The following is a 21,223-nucleotide window of genomic DNA, read 5'->3' on the forward strand; positions in this document are numbered from 1 at the left end:
CGGTAGGTATAAAAAGGTTGACTACCCCTGCCATAGAGCATAAGGTCAAAGAAATCTAAGAGGTTACCCGCAGGGTTAACAAAGGGTACGGGCGGCACTGTGGTCTAAACCACTGAGTCTCTTGGGCTTGCCAATCAGAAGGTTGGCAGTTTGAGTCTGCACAACAGGGTGAGCTCCCATTGTTCTGTTCCAGCTCCTGCCAACCTACCAGTTTGAAAGCACACCAGCATGAGTAGATAAATAGGTACCGCTGTGGCAGGAAAGTAAATGGCATTTCCGTGTGCTCTGACACTCATCACAGTGATGCATTGTGTCAAAAGTGGTTTAGTCCTGCTGGCCACATGACCCACAAAGCTGTCTGTGGGCAATGTCAGCTCCCTCAGCCTGAAAAGCGAGATGAGTGCCGCACCCCTTTGACTGGACTTAACCGTCCAGGGGTCCTTTACCTTTTACTTTTAACAAGCAGAGTCAAAGAAGCTAGAAAAGTCAGGGAAGCTACTTTGAAATCTTGTTCAAAGTAAAACTCGAAGACAACATAAATTCTTGTAAACATATCAGTAATGCAAGCAAATAAACATTGAGAAGCATATTGATGACATCATTTCATAAAACAATAATAATTTATTTAAATACATGAGATAGAAGAGATAGTCACAGGGCTAGGAAGATTCCAAGATGACAGAGTTGTAAAAGTATTACTGAAGAAGGGTAGCAAAATTGCAGAGAAAAATGAATTCTTTACATCCAGCAGCAGAAGATGTTAGACAGGTACTCACACCTGAAGCACATTTTTTTCAGGAAAGGCATTTGAAGAACGAAGTCAAATGGAGGTGATAAGAGATGAAGTGCCAAGACTAACTGACAAATTAAAAATTAACAAGTTACTAGGCCTGGATGGAATATATCTGAGAGCTTCTGAAGAATTCGAGTGTGAAATTGTTGCTCTAGCAAAAATAGGGAACCTGTCACTAAATTGGTCTCCTTACCAGAGGACTGGGTGGTAGCAAGGGTAATATGAATTTTTAAAAAGGTATTCAGATGAAACTCAGAAATTACAGGCCCATTAGCCTGACTTCTGACACTGCTAAGTTGTTGGAAAGCATTATTGAAGCTAAACTGTTCAACATGCAGAAAAAAACAAGTATTGATGTGGAAGAGTCAGCATGACTTCTGCAAATGAAAGTCCGGCCTCACCAGTTCTTTAAGAATGTCAAAAAGAATGGTAGACATTATAAGCTTAGAAGCAAAAGCTTGTGACAAAAAGTTTAGCAGTCGTTGGATAAAAAGACAAGCCTTCTAGTGGATTGATCATTGGTTAAATAATATTAAGAAGAGGGTAGAAATAAAGATTTTTTTTTACAATTGAATGAAATAATCAGTGGGCTCCCCTAATAATCTATACTGTATATACAGTCAGAATTTAAGTCTTGACCGATCTTTAATTGACGCTTGGGGGTTTATTTTTGCTGTAACGTGTGGCTTGACAATCACTCATAAAAAGTATCTGCAGGAAACCTGAATGTGAACCCTAGAGAGAAATAATATTCAATGCTTTGTTATGTTTTACTCAAATGATTGTGCAAGATCAAAGAATTGTTTACTCCATTGGGGTTTGCATATACAGTGGGTTTTTGAGCCTCAGAATATGATATTTCTAAACTAAAGCACGCAAGCCTTTAGCAGAGAAGAAAGTCAAATTCGTATTTGCAGATTTGAATATTGAGATGCATACTTAGCAGGAAAGAAGTATTAAAAAATCACAAATTGTCCTTCACTGCCTGTACTTGGATTTACATTTAATAAATCCACAAAGAGCTTAGAGATTGCTGCCTTATATACTACTGTTTTGTGGTGTGTCGTTTAGCTCTCAGATTAGGTTTCACTTAGCCTGTTTAAAACATGGGTTAAAAAACTTAATAATTTTGAGAATAGTGGTTTGACACAACTAAATATTCAAAAGAGGTACTGTCCTTCAATATTATGCATAGTTCAGTTGAAACTTCAAAGGCAGTCTCAAGTGCAAAAAAGAAGCAGGTGAAGATTTTCCTGATGAGAAACGTAATTGACTTGGGGGAGAGGTTCCCCTATTTAATTCTGGTGTGTTAAGACCTTATGTGGCATTTTGCAGGGCACAGGGTAGTCATTGACATGAGTCTTCCACCAAGTCTTTCTTCCCCAGTTAACTTCCATTAAAAGAAACAAATAACATCATGCAATGAGGGTAAATGTTTATCTGGTCTGATCTCCAGTTTATTGGCTCTTGCCAGAATACGATACCCTGGACACAATAATGCTACACAGGGCACAGGTTGGTTTGTTTTTAAACCCAAGATGTGGGAAGGTTGATTGGTGGCAGCAATGCACCTCAGATCATGTCTACTTAGGCTGCTGTTATAAAAGGCATATAGGAAGTTTCCTTAGACTGAGTCAAACCACTAGCTTAGTGTTGCCTGCACTTGATTGGAAGCGGCTCTACAAAGTTTCAGGCAGGAGTATTTCCCAGACTTAGCTGGAGATCCCGGGGACTGAACCTGGGATCGAACCTTCGGCATGCACAGTAGATCCTGTACTGCTGAGCTGCAGCTCAGGAACAGTAATGAAGCTGGCAAATCCTATCCATAGATTATGTGGATCTAATGATTTGGCCACTGGAATCTATGCTCAAAGTAGAATTGTTTTGTTTTGTTTTTTAAAATATTTTTTATTAATTTTTCCATTTTAACAATCCAATCAAATCACATTAAATATTCCAAATTATACAAATACATATCATATAGTCCAAATATTCCGCCAAATTATAATTTTTTGGGGGGGGGGGACTTCCCATGCTTCAAGTTCGGTGGGGGCTCTGATCATCTTATAGCTCTACTGCCTTGAGTTTCCAATAGTTCCTTTAAATCTTCCTGTTGCTACCCTTCCTTCTTTCATGGCCTCTGAGTTGTTTCCACATGTGAGTTGAAGTAAACAATGATATGCTTCTGTGTGAAATTAGTATGCTTGATTCTCCCACTATTGCAGCTGGTAAGCCTATTGTTTGCAGTATATCCTCACACGCTGAGAGAAGATTGCGTCTGCCAGTGGCGAAATGGACTTTTGGACTGATTTGGCATAAACACCAGAATTGTTTTGTTTTTAATGGGTGTCTTGACTATAGGGTGTCTTGACTTTAAGAACTGCCAGGGGGTTAATACGGTAGGTACAAAATCCCTTCAAAAGAATCCACACACACACACACACACACACACACACACAAAAGTATGATTCCACCCCCTTGGTAAGTGGTAAGAGAATAGTGGTTGGAGAAGACTGCTGAGCAGAGTTGTAAACTTCCCAATACCCTCCATTTTCAAAGAAAGATAAATTGCCTTTCTAAAAACGAACTACTTGCTAAATGTGAAATAAAGCAGTTCAGCTATATTGAGCTATATATGTTCAATATGTATCATCTGTTCAGCAGCACATGGCAATTATTGGAGGAAATCCTGTCTCGTAAAGATGTCAGATGTGGCGTCCCTTTTAGACCTCAGAATTTATTGCCCCGAGTACAAGAATATTAGGTCTATTCTTGGATATTTAATGAGAACATCAGTCATACCTTGAGGCCATATGATATTTCACCTTCATCCTGCAATTTCCAAGTTTTAAAATTCAATGCATTTGGTCTCTTTCAGTAGGTTGAGCGCAAGGATAAGACAATGTGATTTATTCTCGGTGATGTTGGACCCAACTCCCAATGGCACCAGAAAGCTTGGTGAGGGACGGCAAGAGTCTTAAGGGGTGGTGGAAGGTGACTAGCCTTGTTTTAACATCATAAACTTCTTCTTTTAATTCAGCAGTCTGCTTGCAACATGGCAAAATAAGGGTTTTTCGCATTGGTACACAAGGCAGCTACAAAGAAGTTGCAGGATAAACCCATTGTCAAGACTGGGTTAGAAGACTGAATGCAGTGACAGAAAGCGTGTTCTCCTTCATGGAGAGCACGTGTTGCGGTGGGGGCCTTCAGGACACTCCAAAGTTGGAAGGCGGGCTAATTGATTGTTGGCCACTGATGCGATTGGGGCTTCCCTTGTTGTTGGGAAGAAGTTAATGTTGCCATTTATTGATTGACAGCCAGAAATACTAAAACTCCTTGCACGAGGCTAGGGCTTCCTCTTTTCGCCAGTGCATCGGATTGCCCATCCCTCCCTCCCTAGAATTAGGGTTGTTCGCTTTGACGTTGCTATTGCCTGTCATGGGGTCATCTGCTTTGGAGCGGGGGCCTGGTAGGAATTTGTCCATCTGGCTGGTTGGCTGGGGCCATTTGGTTTTGCCTACTGCGTAGCAAATCGTCACAACTTGTAAGGTTCGTGGTTAGGCATTGGTTTATGGTTTGGTTGGTTGAGGGGCATGGATTGGCTGTGCCTGCCCCTCTAATGCTGCTGCTGCAAGGGATTCCGTTAAAGGAATTGGGAGCTAACTATTGCTTGTCCACTCTGTCAAGGGGGCTCGGGCCATAGCAATGAGCTCCTGGTTGCATTTGGGGTGAGGGCGGGTTCTCTGCTCTGCGTAACCCCCAAGTGTATTCCCCCATTCTGACTTTTGCATCGTGCGGAATGTCAGTCTGTCCCCCATGGTGGGGGCAGATAGTCGCAACCAATGCCTACGCAACCACTCACAAATTTGTATTTTAATAAAGTTGTGGCCAAAATTATGCCAAAAATCTTAAACAAAAATTTCTGTGTGATGTGTGAGTTACTTGGGGTGGACCTGGGGACCTCGACACGCAAACAGGACTCATGGTTACAAGGGCAAAAGCCAAAAAAGGAGTAGTGATAGAATCAGGAATAAAAAATATGCAGGCCAGAATACTTTCTGTCTTTGGCTATTGGGAGTGGAAAGCTTGTCAAGATTAACATTGGATGATCCAGCAAAACAAACAGGAGTGGAGGAATGGGGGGCGGTGGGGGCCGTTCACCCCGGGTGTCAGCACTGAGGGGGGTGACAAAATTCCGGGCAGCACTCACCATGGGGCCTGCAGCGCGCCCGAGCCATGCGTCTCCCCTGGGAGTGACACGGTGGCTTGGGCGCCTGCAGGCTCCACGCTGCCCTAAACTGCCCGCCCGCTGTCTCCCCCTCAGCTGTAGGGCGGCGGAGTGGAAGGAGGAAGGCGGACTCCTCGGAGGCCCCACAGAGCATCCTGCCCCGGCTTGGCCCACCCCCGCATGTGGCCCCAGGCACCCAATCAGCTTCCTCCGCCGCTGAACACAAATAATATATATTTTTTCTCTGTGTTGGTTTGGCTTGAGGATGGAAACTCCTCCTGAATGAATGCATGAAATCATGATGAATAATTTCCAATGCTTTTAATTTAGATTTGATATCATGAATCAGTAATTATTTTTTAAAATAATATTATGAATCATCTTAAAAGGTAGCCTCTTTTGTTTTGGCGTGCTTGCAGTTATTTCTGAAGTTCATGCAAATCTGCATACCAGGCCTTTTTTCAGGGGGAATTCACAGCAGCACCTCTCTGGTGGGTGTCATTGCCATTCTAAGAGAATGAGGGAGGTGTTCATGGTGAGTTCTGGCACCTGTTTTTTCCAGGGAAATAGCACTGCTGCGTACCATTAGGCTAATAGTTCACATCTGAAACCGGAGGAGGGGTGGCTAACCTGCAAGTTGGATAAGGTAAAGGTAAAGGTACCCCTGCCCGTACGGGCCAGTCTTGACAGACTCTAGGGTTGTGCGCCCATCTCACTCAAGAGGCCGGGGGCCAGCGCTGTCCGGAGACACTTCCGGGTCACGTGGCCAGCGTGACATCGCTGCTCTGGCGAGCCAGAGCTGCACACGGAAACGCCGTTTACCTTCCCGCTAGTAAGCGGTCCCTATTTATCTACTTGCACCCGGGGGTGCTTTCGAACTGCTAGGTTGGCAGGCGCTGGGACCAAACAACGGGAGCGCACCCCGCCACGGGGATTCGAACCGCTGACCTTTTGATCGGCAAGCCCTAGGTGCTGAGGCTTTTACCCACAGCGCCACCCGCGTCCCCCAAGGAGGAGGAGGAGGAGTTTGGACTTGATATCCCGCCTTTCACTCCCCTTGAGGAGTCTCAAAGCAGCTAACAATCTCCTTTTCCCTTCCTCCCTCACAACACTCTGTGAGGTGAGTGAGGCTGAGAGACTTCAGAGAAGTGTGACTAGCCCAAGGTCACCCAGCAGCTGCATGTGGAGGAGCGGGGACGCGAACCCGGTTCACCAGATTACGAGTCCACCACTCTTAACCACTACACCAGGCCGGCTCCTTGCAAGTTGGATACATTCCACCAAGAGGCTTGGAGTGGACCACAGAATGAGAGTGAATGGGATGGGGAAGGGAAGATAGATAGAGAGCAGGCAGAAGAGGAGAAAGAGGGAGTTGTCAACCCATCTGCTGTATTCCACTTGGTGTGTCAGTCCTCCCTCTCTCTTTGTGTATGTGTGTCTGCACATGCTTGAAAGAGCGGCCAACCCACAATGTAAATTTGAGCCAAAAGAGAGCAATCTAATTTAGCACATTGCATTTTACTTGTACTTAGTAAACACATTAGGTGGAATTCAATGTAGCGCTCTTCAATAATTCTAGCTTGTCAGATGGAATGATGCCCCCACCCCCCCTCCATGCTGCTCTGGGAGTTCTTCTGACCCCCAGAGCCAATTTTGTGTGTGAGAGAGGGAAAAAGGGGGGAGGGGGGACACAAGCAGTTGTCTTTGTACAAAGCTTCCACTGATGGGACTGGTTAGATGAAGCCTGCCCGTTGAAACTTCCATACTTTCTGAATCTACTTTACTTGGGCAACTTGCATTTTCTGGTATGTGCTTGATGCCTTCAGAATGATTTTGAAATAAACCCTATTGTTTTCAGTGGGGCTTAAAAAGGACCCCTGACCATTAGGTCTAGTCGTGGCCGACTCTGGGGTTGCAGCGCTCATCTTGCTTTATTGGCTGAGGGAGCCGGCGTACAGCTTCCAGGTCCTGTGGCCAGCATGACTAAGCCGCTTCTGGCGAACCAGAGCAGTGCATGGAAACACCGTTTACCTTCCCGCCAGAGCAGTACCTACTTAGTTACTTGCACTTTGACGTGTTTTTGAACTGCTAAGTTGGCAGGAGAAGGGACCAAGCAACGGGAGCTCACCCCGTCACGGGGATTCGAACCGCCAACCCTCTGATCAGCAAGTCCTAGGCTCTGTGGTTTAACCCACAGTGCATTACTTCCTGATTAATGTGCTGCAACCAGAATACTTCATGCTTTTAAGTTTGTTAGAAAACAACCCTTTAAAACACCCACTTTGAGAGTCTTTGACTAAGAAGCAGGATAAAAGTGTTTTATTAAATTTATAAAATGAAAACTGCATCAGGTTGGCATTTTCTTTCATCAGCTTAAACAAGCATCAGAGACTTGACGCAATCCTATATGTTTCTTCATTCGGATATCACTGAACAAACGATTGTCATGAGAACACTGAAACTAAATGCTCATTTTATGGGGAAAGAGAAGGTTAATGAGAAATAATGCAGTCAAGATTTGGATCATTAGGTGCAGGTGTCAGCAGGTGCCTCAAAATTAGAAATAATCTGGGAGGGGAGAGGGAGGGGAGAATCTAAACATTGGTCTAACAGCGATTGAGAAGAATGTAGGTAGAAATCTACCGAATTACTTTTATGAGGTTAATAAATAAAATTTGCAAGACAGCTTGTAATTGGCAGTAAAGGAGATTCCAGAATAGAACACGGAACATTGCTTGACCTTCCCAGTGGGAGGAGTGATAACAGAATCATAAATAGCAGCTAATGCTAGAATACAGTTCAAAGTGTGGGCCATGTACTTGTACTGAATGAACTGGATGTAAATCCAAAAGCACGACAGTTTCAAAAGAGTAGAAAAGCCTACATCTCTATCCAAGCATAGACCTAAATCAACTTTTACATCCAAGGTCTAAAAAAACCCCCAGCATTTCGAGAAGGCATCTGTTGTGCTAGGATTTGTGTGGGGAACCTTTGGTTCCTGAAATACAGCTCCCATCATCCCTGGCCACGCTTACTGGGACTGATGGGAGTTGTAGTTCATCATTGTCTGGAGGGCCAAAGGTTCTTCACCCCTGCACTAGTAGGGTGACAAGGCACTTTAATCCACTTTGATTGCGGAAACCTAAATTTGTACTCTGCCCTCGAATCTGGTGTGCAAAGCAGTGTGGCAGGAATCCAGAAAACTGCTAATAAAGTTTAGTTGTGCCTCACAACTAAATTTTGTTGGTGGGATTCAAGTCCAGAACTGCAGATCAAGGCCAGATGTAATCTCCTGAGACCGAACCCATGACATGATCAACAGTCTAAAGATTTGACAACCAAGCCAGAACCAGGACAATCATCAGATGAGGCCCATTCCAGCTCTCCAGGATGGTCCATTTTGCAGGAAAGCAAATTCTATCAGTAAGGCAAACAACTCTGGTGAGGCAAGCAGGGCTCTGGGAATCAGGGAAGAATGGAGAGTCAGACAAGAACAACCAAGAGGCCTTAACTGACCTTAAAAGCCCTGTACGGCTCAGTATCCCAATAACTTTCAGAGTTCCTCTCCTGATCTGAGCCTACCTGGACCCTTCATCTGAGGCTTTCCTCTGGGTGTCCCCTCGGAAGGAGGTTCAGAAGGTGGCTTCTCCACTTGTGGAATTCTCTCCCCAATGAGGTCCACTGGGCACCATCATTGACATCTTTTGTGCACCAGCTGAGTGCCTATCTCTTCTCCCAGGTGTTGGACAGATCATGATCAATGTTCTCCTCTTTGCTTGATAACTGCTTGCTGATGCTGAAGTTCTGCTCTTCAAGCAGCTCCAGGAGATGTTCCTTGTCCTCCTCTGGCTCCAGCTTTCTGGCCATAATTCCAGCACCTTCATGGCTAGTCCAGCTCTGTTGACCTCACCACACATGCTCCTTATGCCTCACAGTACAGGCTCCTAGAAATCTCTGGCATCACCTTGCCACTGCCGGCCCTTGACTCAGGAACTACACTCTAAAAAATGCTCAAAAACTCAAAAAAATAGCTGGGCCCATAACCTGATGGACAGCGTCTTGCAATCAATCAATCAATCAATCAATCAACCAACAAACACCATGCAGAGTCAAAGGTCCAAAAGAAAAAAAAAACTTTTACTAAAAGGCAAAGGCTTGTTACAAAAAACTTCAGAAAAAACGTCAGACATATGAGGTACAAACGAAAGCGAGGGAGCAGCTCGCTGAGCGCAGGAACTTATCTCTCCTGACTCAGCGTGACCTTCAGATAGTCAAAACAATATTTGCATCAGAAATGAACCTTCTAGAATCTTCCAGAATCTTCTAGCACTTTCCAGTTTCTGCCCTCAAAGACTTTAGACATGACAAGTTTATGGGTCACTGTAAATGGTTTTACTGCAATGGCTTCTCTTTGTTTCTATGTAAATTCTTTTGTTAATTTTTGTAAGTTGATTTGCAGTGAGCAAATAATTAAGTCAAAAAATAATAATGAGCCCCATTCCCCAAGAGTTTGAGAGTCCTGAGGTAAAGCTGGCTGGAGTTTGCCCAGAGAATACTTCTGTCAGATTTCCTCAGGCATGAACACCAAATTGGAGCAGATTCTTCTGAACTTGCACCCGCTGCCTTGGCCATTTATCTGCTTCTGGACTCAGTTAAAGTTGCACTGGAAATGAAGTGTCTACATACAGTGCCAAATCCATTGTGTTCTTTACAGTTGCTGTGGGGAGATGGAAGGAGAACAAGATTACCTCTGAAATACACACGCTGTCAAGGCTTTCACTCAACATTTGAGTAAACAACACTTAAAATGCTGTTTTAGGATTGGATATAAAGAGCTCTCTTTGTTGTTGTCATTGTTCTGATTAATGCACATTCAAGGTGAAATTCATATTTACTCAAGGACTGAAGGCAGAGGATATCATAGACGATATGTGAGAGACGAAGCCCTGAATTTCCTGTTTATAAGGATTGTAGGACTGGTGTGTATTTGTGTGTTCCGTAAGAATCCAGAATTCATTTACTTCCAAGACTTCTAAAATTGTATGCTAAAACTGCCTGGCTTCTTTAACCAGATTATAAAAAAACTGCACTGAAGAAATTCCAAACTATCACCCATCATTTCTTCTGATCCCCGTTTCTACCTCACAGGTTGCACCTGAAAATATTTGTCTTAAATGCTCACTTAATAAAAATCTAGAAAGAGGAATTAAAAACAAACAAACATGATAGCATAATAATTATAATACGTAATCATAGAAAGCTTTAAATAAACGAGTAGCCTAAAGTTTATTCCATAGTGGAATACAAGGTTCATATTTATACAAATCATATCAAATAATCACGAGTGTTGCCAAATAAACTCATATTTAGTAGCAGTGCGTCCACCATGAGTTTGTTTGGTCATATAAATCAGAAACAAAGTCTGCCTTTAGAGAAGGGCTGCAGGTCATTGGTTTTAATACCTGGCCAGTCACTGAAGACAAAACTGAGCTGGGAACAACATCTTCACTTAGTATAATGCAGTTTCCTATGTTCCATGATGGTGATGGCTGGTGGGCACCAGTTTGACTATCCCTGCTCTGGCGTAATAAGGGAACAGATGACAATCTACAGCCTCCCTCCTCCCCCAACATCAGTATACTCAGCACCTCACTCGGTTAGACACTGGCTTCTTTAGGGACTGTTTGCACACACTTTTAAGCATATTTACTGAAGTCCTTTTCTTCTTTTTTCCCCCCCTTCAAGATCATCGTTGGAGAAACTGCAGTGTTTTGCTTACAGATGGCCACGCGGGATTTTGAAAACCAAGAAAAAACAATATTAACCGGAGACTGTTGCTATATAAACCCACTGGTGCGCAGGACTGTCAGATTTCTCGGTAAGACTATCATGCATTCTTTCCAGATCTTCATGTGTCACACAGGCTGTCTACCTGTCAATCATCCATTTTTGTTTAAAGGCATGCGCCCTGACGCAGCACTTTCAAAGCCCTGATGATCAGTGGATTCTCAACGCTTGCAAAGTACTGTGTATAGGGTTTTAGCGGTGCCTGCAAACCCCATTTAGTCCAGTTGGTTTTTCACCTGCCTCACATGTATATGATGCCCAGTGCAGGGCAGGTGAGTGTGGCTTCACCAAAACAATTTTGTGGGCCAAATGAGGAGGCCTGGTGGGATGAATTAGGCTTGCAGGTCAGAGGTTCTCTGCTGCTTCCTTTGAGGTTTTTGTGCCCTTTCAGGATGAAATTCTGTTGCTAAATCGTCTACACCAGACTAGTCTTCAAAAACTTCTTACTTTGTTACATCAGACAACCTAGAATTTCATAACTCTTACATTATTATTGATGGGACGTGGGTGGCCTACACTTTGTCGAAGGGAAACTCCCCACTGGAGTAGAAATCATATATCGAACATATGGAAAGCTCTTCAATCTGAGCAGGCTGAGTAAGAGTAAGGTTACCAGTTACAGGTAGGTAGCCGTGTTGGTCTGCCGTAGTTGAAACAAAATAAAAAAATTCCTTCCAGTAGCACCTTAGAGACCAACTAAGTTTGTTATTGGTATGAGCTTTCGTGTGCATGCAAGAAGAAGAAGTGTGCATGCACACGAAAGCTCATACCAATAACAAACTTAGTTGGTCTCTAAGGTGCTACTGGAAGGAATTTTTTTATTTTGTTTTGGGTAAGGTTACTGTAACTTCCATCATAGAGCTTCAGTATGCTGATGACAATGTAGTGTTCACACGCTCAGAGGATGACCTCCAAACCATCCTAAATACCCAAACTATATATTAACATCGTTATTGCTCATGCATTCTGGATGGTATTTTAATGGAGAAATTGCCATTGCTGTTTGAAGTAACGTTTGGTCAGCATTCCAGATTATGAACTCTTCCTTTTCCTCTTCCTTTTCTCCAGGCATTTATGCATTTGGACTTTTTGCAACGGACATCTTTGTAAATGCCGGACAAGTGGTGACTGGGAATCTTGCGCCACATTTTATTGCACTTTGCAAACCCAACTACACCGCTCTTGGATGCCAGCAATTTACGCAGTTCATCAGTGGTGCAGAGGCTTGCTCTGGAAACCCAGATCTTATCATGAAAGCCAGAAAAACATTTCCTTCCAAAGAGGCAGCTCTGAGTATATATGCAGCGACATATTTGGCCGTAAGTAAAGTAGACAGCCTCGTTCTGTGATGCCTCGGCTGCTTCTTGAGCAACTACTGTATCTTGTTCTTCCTAGTTTATTTAAACTTGCTCTGCCTTAACACACATGCCTCATGGGTCAGTGTCAGGGGTGTACTGTGGGAGGTGCCAGGGGAGCCGTGGCCTCGGGTGCACAATTGGGGGGGGGGCGTGAACACAGCGCCCCCCAGCACAGCCTGGACAAATGCTCCTCTCTCAGTTGGCCGGCTGGGCTGCCCATTGCTCAGATGGGCAGCTGGCTCAGTGCAGCCCTATTTTGCTCTTATGGGGGCGAGCAGTGAGGGCTGGGCTGCTGCCCTCCTGGCACATGCACCCACTCGCCCCAGGACACAGCAACCAACACTACGCCACTGGTCAGTTTTGCATTTCTTAAAAGTATGAAGACGCGGGTGGCACTGTGGGTTAAACCACAGAGACTAGGACCTGCCAATCAGAAGGTTGGCGGTTCAAATCCCTGCAACGGGATGAGCTCCCATTGCTTGGTCACAGCTCCTGCCAACCTAGCAGTTCGAAAGCACATCAAAGTGCAAATAGATAAATAGGTACCACTCCGGCGGGAAGGTTAACGGCATTTCCGTGCGCTGCTCTGGTTTGCCAGAAGCGGCTTAGTCATGCTGGCCACATGACCCGGAAGCTGTACACTGGCTCCCTCGGCCAATAAAGCGAGATGAGCGCCGCAACCCCAGAGTCGGCCATGACTGGACCTAATGGTCAGGGTTCCCTTTACCTTTCCCTTTAAAAGTATGAAATGCCTCTGTTTTCTTTACCATGTGCAGGTGTTTGAAACAATGGATTTTGGAGGGGGGGGGACAGATCATGGGGACCTGCCTCACCCCTCCTGTATCGGCACATTAGAGTGTTTTGTTTGGCATGGCAGCCTGTGAGAAGGGTAGAGTTCAACCTGTTTAGGCCAGGGATGGGCACAAGAAGCTGGGATAGCTCAGTTGGTAGAGCACGAGACTCTTAATCTCAGCGTCATGGGTTTGAGCCCTGTGTTGAGCAAAATGATTACAGAGGGTTGGAGTAAATGAACCTCCTGGTCCCAGATTGTGTACAGGTCTGCTCTAGATGAGGGAGGCCCTCTATAAATGTTTTGGAATACAATTCCCATAATTCCTGACCATTGGCCGAGCTGGCTGGGCCGATGGGAGTTGTAGTCCATGATACCTGGTGGACACAACAGTGACTACCCCTCATCTAGAGCATGTCTGCAGACAAACTGGGACCCACCAGCCATGGCAACAGCTCTAAGAAGTGTTTCAGAGTTAAAATGTTAAAATGACTGTAAAACGATTGAAATGTATATAACTGAAAATCATAAATTTTTTATTATTATTATTATTATTATTATTATGAAATGTTTCAGAGTGTGGGGCGGGTCTGGGATAGTTCCAGGCAAATGCAAGACTCTTACAGTTTTGGACACACTTAGAATTCCACCTAGGTTCATTTGTTCTTCAGATGGACTAAAATAATTAACCAAAATACCCAAGGACCGATCTGAAAAATGCATCCACTGTCAGATTGCGTTTGTCCCCAGATTAAGCAAGGGCATGTTTTAACCTATCAAATTGAATTTTCCTGCAGCTTCCCCATTAATGCTGGCACTGGAGTAGCAGAGAATAAGGGAGGGGGGGAAAGCTAATTTCATGCCGCTTTCCCTAGTTTCTGCTGGCCTGGTTTTATGTGGAGTCCCAGCCACAATCTAAGTCTTCCACATGAGTGAAAAATAGGCCTTGGGAGGGCAATTTGACAACACTGATGTTGACATCTGTGGGTCTTTTTCAGCAGCCAGAAGAGCACGATCACATGTCAGGGACTCTCATATGTACTTTATTTAGGTTTGTAGGTTGCGAGTTGTACATTTGAATCAATTAGGAAATAAATGATGGAAAGCAGGCAAGGAGAAAAATTCCAGGCATGCTGACACAGTTCTGGGTAGGGAGCGAAACTGAAGCAATATCGAATGCCTCATTAAAATGAGTTAAAATCAAGTGTAACGAGTAACAACATAGCAAAAACTAATAGTCTAGCTCTCAGAATGCCCTTTCTACAAGACTACCTGTGCCGCTGCAACCGCGTTTATCTTGTCAAACTGTTTCCCTTACACTCAACAGCTTTCTCTGCTGATTATTTCAGGAATAATTCTACGGTGGAAACATTTTCCTTTTCCTGAGATCAAGTACAAATAAGAAATGAGTCAGATCTCACACAAAGCAGGCTGTGTCACACATTCTTTTGTGGCCCAAAGTCTTTTCACAAATTCTTGGGTGTATGCCAACTAGAAATATTGAGAATTAAGATGGGAGGGAGAAAAATACCAAAAGCATAGGGAAGAGAAATACTCTTTGGTTATTCCCCGTAGTATATTTTCTTTCCTTTTTTATTTTTTTTAAAGAATGAAAACTTATATAAAAGCTACTTAAAAATAGTTTCTGCTTTCAAAAAGTTACTGGCATGCACTTGAGCACTTGTGCTGCAATTTCAGTGCTGGTAAAGCTTCAGAGTTATGTCATTACTAGAAATACACATGGCTCATATCTACCAGGAGTCATGTGTGGTGAGTCCAATTCTGTGAATTCCCCTCCCAGCTGAGATCAATCATCTCTCCCCTGCTCCCCCGATGGAAGTTTATTATTAATTATATTTGCACATTGTCCTTCATCTGAAGTTCACAGAGTAGTTCACAATATAAAGATTTTTTTATGTAAAATAATTTTAAGTAAAATGAAGTCTGCTTTTCTGTTGGATCCCATTGGTATGTCTTCTGTAATCCCTGTTGCAGACTCAGTGGTGTATAAATTATATAAAGATCAAAGTGCATACAAGTGACTTAGAAAAAATAAATCTGTTAGCATCTAAAGCCTTGGTCAAACAGCCTGCACAACTTACGGTTCACGAGTCCAAAGGTAGTCACAAAGTATGGACTTGAGGAACTTCCTGGTTTTTTTACTTCTCGCCAAGCATGCAGTAGTCCCCAAGACATGGGAGCTTGATTCATAGGTCATCAGGCTACATATTTGGGTAACGATTTATGTCCTGTCTTTGGAGGTTTGGAACAGAGAGTGGGATACTGCCATGGTTGCAGTGGTGCAGCAGGTGGACAGGTGGACAGGTGGACCCGGTAGTAGTAGTAGTAGTAGTAGTAGTAGTAGTAGTAGTAATTTATTATTTGTACCCCGCCCATGTGGCTGGGTTTCTCTAGCCACTCGGGGCAGCTTCCAACAAAGATTTAAAATACATTAAAATGTCACACATTAAAAACTTCCCTGAACAGGGTTGCCTTCAGATGTCTTCTAAATGTCAGATAGTTGTTTATCTCTTTGACATCTGACGGGAGGACGTTCTACAGAGCAGGTGCCACTACCGAAAAGGCCCTCTGCCTGGTTCCCTGTATCTTTGCTTCTCGCAATGAGGGAACTGCCAGAAGGCCCTCAGCGCTGGACCTCAGCGTCCAGGCAGAACGATGGGGGTGGAGACGCTTCTTCAGATATACTGGGCCGAGGCCATTTAGGGCTTTAAAGGTCAACACCAACACTTTGAATTGTGCTCGGAAACGTACTAGGAGCCAAGGTAGGTCTTTCAAGACTGGTGTTATGTGGTCTCGGTGGCCGTCACCAGTCTAGCTGCCGCTTTCTGGATTAATTGCAGTTTCCGGGTCACCTTCAAAGGTAGCCCCACATAGAGCGCATTGCAGTAGCCCAAGCGGGAGATAACCAGAGCATGCACCACTCTGGTAGGTAGGGTCTCAGCCTGTGTACCAGGTGGAGCTGGTAGACAGCTGCCCTGGACACAGAATTGACCTGCATCTCCATGGACAGCTGTGAGTCCAAAATGACTCCCAGGCTGTGCACCTGGTCCTTCAGGGGTACAGTTACCCCATTCAGAACCAGGGCGTCCTACACACCAGCCTGCCCCCTGTCCCCCAGCCCCCAGGCTGGCAGAGGAGGGTAGGCATGGCGTGGCTCACCTGGCTTCTCAGCTGTCACCATTAACTGAGAGGGGAGAGGCACTAGGCTGGTTGGTGCAATGCAGGTGCTGCGTTAGGAGTGTCCAATGGGCTCCTGTGCTGCCCTGGTACTGCAGAATCTGTAGCAGTTTCTTCACCACATTGATTCCCTCTGGGGCATCCAGGTAAATAGCAGTGCCCCATCAGCTGCTGCTGGGTATGCCAGTTGGCATACGTGAATAGGGAGCAGGGAAATAACTTGGGTATCATCCAGGACTACTTCACCACCCCACCAGAAACATCCAGCGGGGGTGGGTGGGCAGGACTATGGAACTTGAAGACCGGCATAGTGTCAAATTAATTTGAAACCCATTATCATTATTATTACCGTATTTTTCTGTGTATAAGACTAGTCCCCCCCCCAAAAATGTCAAAAATTAGGGGGCGTCTTGTACATGGATACATCTTTCCCCATTTTCTTAAATCTGAGTCCCCCAAAATAGGGGGTGTCTTATACATGGGGGCATCTTATAGACGGGAAAATACAGTATTTGTTACATTTGAATGCCACCCTTTATCTGAAGATCACAGCGTAGTTCACAACATACTTGCTGAGTTCAATAGGACTGACTACCTAAGTGGGTGTCTAGGTTTTAAGATACAGATAATCATTAAGGCATCTTAATGATGCTTCATCCCCTTGATCATCTAAACCAGGAAAAACCATTTAGGCTAGTGACCAGCTTACATTGGCTAATTCCATAAGTTCAATAACTGTTGAGTGAAGAAACATTGCACGCTGTGTTAGGATCCAACAGTGACCTTATGAAGTGACCTTGCATATGGGTACTGTGGGTTGGGAATATGGTGCCTCTGATCTCCTAAACAACAGCAGTGTAAGCATGGCCTTTTAGGCTGCTGGAGGCTGGGATTGAACAATGGAAAACAATGGAGAATGGTAGCCACTGTAATGAGTAGCGTTTTGGACATGGACTTGGGAGTTCAGGGTCAGACATCTGAAACTTGTAGGACAGATGGAGAACACATAGTCCTCCAGATGTTCCTCACCTGCATAACAAACAACATTTAGAGGGACGCAGGTTTTGGGCCACCATCTGCTAGCCTAGCATTTCTCATGGTGGTTGCGAGGAGATGAAATGGTGAAAACTCAGGAAAGCAGCCCTGACCTCCTTGGTGGATGGGTGTGAGAGAAAAGTACACAAATATCCAATTTTACTCACGTTCAGTTCTGTGCGTTCTGCACTCTTAACTGAGAGGAGTAGCCAATGTTATGTCTCACACCATTATGCCCATGTTAATTATCTCCAGGGTATCTTCTAGCTGTTAAATATCTTAGCATATTGTTTTATTAACAATAGGCTCCCTTTTTCCGCCACTGTTTAGTGTGGGTTGATGCTGCTATGACAACTTGGGACTTTCCCTCCTGCTGGATATGCAGCCTTCTACCAACAGCTTTTATATTGCCTGTTTGGAAAACTTCGTGGTTATTTATTTTATACTGTTGTTTTTTAACCAAGAATCTCCTAGGAAAGATGGGGATGTTGTGGAAGTTTAGGAAATTGCCTCCTTACCTTCTCTCATGTGTAAAACACTCTAAATCAATTTATTTTGCACAGTTGGACACACTAGCAAAATAAATACACTATGGGGGGGGGAATCAAATTGGATATCATCATTTATGAAGAGTTTTATCCCCTCTACTTTTGCTACTTTCCAATGTGATACAATTTGTTCTGTTAGGGATGTTGGAATTGGCATCAGCTTGTAAATCTGTTTCAGTAAACACTACTTGTCTCATCCTTCATTTTCAACAGAAACCCAAAAGCCAAGTACAGTCATAACCCTTAACTATGGCTAGTGATAATCATGGTATGTTGGTTAACACCCAGTAGCTAAGTGATGAAATTTGGCTTCCCTTGGAGAACAATGAGCCCAGCAATTGTCACCTCCGGGCATTTCCTGGAGTGTATACATGTCTTTGAGCTTGGGGAGGTGGCAGGGGAAAGAGTCCTTTTTCCAAGGACTAAATGGTGTTGGAATGGAAGAACTTGGCAAAGGTGTTGATTTTATATGATTCATAAAGCTAGGTATACTCCCCGAGCTGTCAAATCGAAAGGATACATTCAGGCATAATATTTGTAATTGTTAACAACTTTAAAGATGTGCCGCCCTGTAATTTCCGTAACAGTTTGGTTCTGTTATTGTTTGTATGTTCATGTGTTAGCTTGTAGATATATGGCAAAATAAAATAAATAAAGGAACAACCAGGACAGCATGGAAAGGTCGCGAGAGGGCCATTTTGGGTTTTGGTGGGCCACAGGTTGTAGCAAGCTTGCCCTAGGCAAATAGGACTGCTGGCTTTCACTTTAGTGATCATGCTGGTCCTTTTGGTAGCTCTCTGGCAGGATGAAAGGATTCACCAACTGCATCATTTGCAATGACTTAGGCCGCCTTCTCCCCTGGGCCCCCACTGCTCATTCACACAGGTTGAGAGATGGGAGAGAAGGGGAAGGAACTGTTGAGACAGCGATGGGGACTCAGACATTTCTCCAAGCTAGTCTCTTGTCTCCAGGCCATGCCCTTCCTCAGCCCCGCTTCCTCAGATGTTTTTGCCTTGGCTGGAAGGTGTGCTTGAACTCTTGACAATGCTTCTTGTTTCCCTGGATGGATGATAGGGGTGTGTGACTGTGTGCAGAAACTACTGTGCAAAGGTAAAATTTACACTCCTTTACCCGCCTACTTTTCTTTCTGGTCCCACCCACTACAGTGGTACCTCGGGTTAAGAACTTAATTCATTCTGGAGGTCAGTTCTTAACCTGAATGTTCTTAACCTGAAGCACCACTTTAGCTAATGGGGCCTCCCACTGCTGCCACACTGCTGGAGCACGATTTCTGTTCTCATCCTGAAGCAAAGTTATTAACCTGAGGGACTGTTTCTGGGTTAGCGGAGTCTGTAACCTGAAGCTTCTGTAACCTGAGGTACTACCATATTGGCATTTGGCCCTCAGAAGGTTGGCCAGAAAGGAATGTGGCCCTTGGTTCCCCATCCCTAAATTTAGGGCGGCAGAAGGAAGGAGACACAACTGCAGACCCTCTTCCTGTTAGAGCAGGGGTGTCAAACTCAAATTCATCGGGGGCCGCATCAGCAGTTTGTCACATCACAGGATGGCATGCGCTCAATATAAAAACAAGTGGAAGTTTCCTGAATGCATGTAAAGTGGAGGTTTCCTGTGTAGAACGGCCGGCGCCGCTAGTGGGCAGACGTTCTTTGGCTTGTAGGCTGCTGCGCATGCGCTGAAGAGGCGGCTTTCTTGTGTCAAAAAAGAAAAAAAAAAAGCAAGAATAAAAGGTGAAGGCTGGCGGCTGGCAGCGGCTACACGGGCCACATGACGACGTCTGGCGGGCCGGATTTGGCCCGCAGGCCTTGTGTTTGACACCCGTGTGTTAGAGCATTGTAAGGAGCAGAAAGAAGGTCCAGGTTGACACCTGAGATTCCTACTTCTAATTTGACTCTGTTTTAATTACACAATGAAAGGGAACAGGACACAAGGACACACATGTTGTTTCCCCCTTCCCTACCAGTTCTGCTTGTTGCTCGCATTCTTTGATAAAGGAGCAAGACTCCTTGACCTATTAACTGCTTTTTTGATTATGAAAAATGGCCAAGGCTGTGATTCTGGACAAGAGCAGAAGGCGCGGCACTAATTGGCTAACACCGCTGAGCGATTGATCTCCTGCCCTCCAATTCCAGTTGTGCATGAAGTCCTTCTGCATACTTCCCCTCATCTCACATATGTGTGGGGGCACTGCAGGAGGCTGCAGCTTCAGCGGTATGATGGTGACGCTGCTTTCTCCCTCGCTTCCAGATGGCACAGTCTTTCAGCTCACTCCCCCCCACCACACCTCTCTGCTCTGAGGCTGGGTGATGAATAGCTGCTGGCTGAATATCAATGCAAACAAGGAGGAGGTGGTCCCGTAGAAAACATTTGGAGGAAATGCCATCGTGGGGTCTGCTTGGAAGTCGGGCTATACATTAAAGATAGATAGATACGATAGATGATAGATGATGATGATAGATAGATGATAGATAGATGATATAGATAGATGATAGATGATATAGATAGATGATATAGATAGATGATAGATAAAGGTAAAGGTACCCCTGCCCGTATGGGCCAGTTGTGTCCGACTCTAGGGTTGCGTGCTCATCTCGCTCTAGAGGCTGTGAGCCGGCGCCGTCCGAAGACACTTCCGGGTCACGTGGCCAGTGTGACGAAGCTGCTCTGGCGAGCCAGCACCAGCGCAGCACACAGAAACGCCGTTTACCTTCCCTCTATAAAGTGGTCCCTATTTATCTACTTGCACTTAAGAGTGCTTTCGAACTGCTAGGTGGGCAGGAGCTGGGACCGAACGACAGGAGCTCACCCTGCCACGGGGATTTGAACCGCTGACCATACGATCGGCAAGTCCTAGGCACTGAGGTTTTACCCACAGCGCCACCCGCGTCCCTTAGATGATAGATAGATGATTGATAGATGATAGATAGACAGATGATAGATAGATAGATAGATAGATAGATGATAGATAGATGACAGATAGATAGATAGATAGATAGATGATAGATAGATAGATAGATAGATAGATAGATAGATAGATAGATAGATGATAGATAGATAGATAGATAGATGATAGATAGACAGACAGACAGATGATAGATAAAGGCATTTTACTTGCTTGATGTACAGTGGTATCTCAGGTTACAGACGCTTCAGGTTACAGACGCTTCAGGTTACAGACTCCGCTAGCCCAGAAATAGTACCTCGGGTTAAGAACTTTGCTTCAGGATGAGAACAGAAATTGTGCTCTGGCGGCGCGGCAGCAGCTGGAGGCCCCATTAGCTAAAATGGTGCTTCAGGTTAAGAATAGTTTCAGGTTAAGAACGGATCTCCAGAACGAATTAAGTACTTAACCCGAGGTATGACTGTAAGTGGTTTTCCCTCTGCCTAAATTCATACCTGTTTCCAGTT

The 21,223-nt window shown here is 44.6% G+C and overlaps 1 protein-coding gene and 1 long non-coding RNA gene across 2 annotated transcripts in view; one reads left to right on the forward strand and one right to left on the reverse strand.

Moving 5' to 3' along the window:
- PLPPR5 (phospholipid phosphatase related 5) overlaps positions 1-21,223 on the forward strand; it is a 95,708-nt gene that overhangs the window by 26,212 nt on the left and 48,273 nt on the right. The window contains exons 2-3 of the mRNA XM_083445058.1: positions 10,767-10,899; positions 11,937-12,187. Of these exons, the coding sequence (XP_083301184.1) occupies positions 10,767-10,899; positions 11,937-12,187 (384 nt within the window). The remainder of the gene's footprint in view (positions 1-10,766; positions 10,900-11,936; positions 12,188-21,223) is intronic.
- Positions 9,231-21,223, reverse strand: part of LOC310679621 — a 28,140-nt gene continuing 16,147 nt past the window's right edge. The window contains exon 3 of the long non-coding RNA XR_014512411.1: positions 9,231-9,738. This is a non-coding gene — a long non-coding RNA (uncharacterized lncRNA). The remainder of the gene's footprint in view (positions 9,739-21,223) is intronic.

This window comes from Podarcis tiliguerta (genome assembly GCF_965153285.1).
Source record: "Podarcis tiliguerta genome assembly, chromosome: 6".
NCBI classification, from domain to species: Eukaryota; Metazoa; Chordata; class Lepidosauria; order Squamata; family Lacertidae; genus Podarcis; species Podarcis tiliguerta.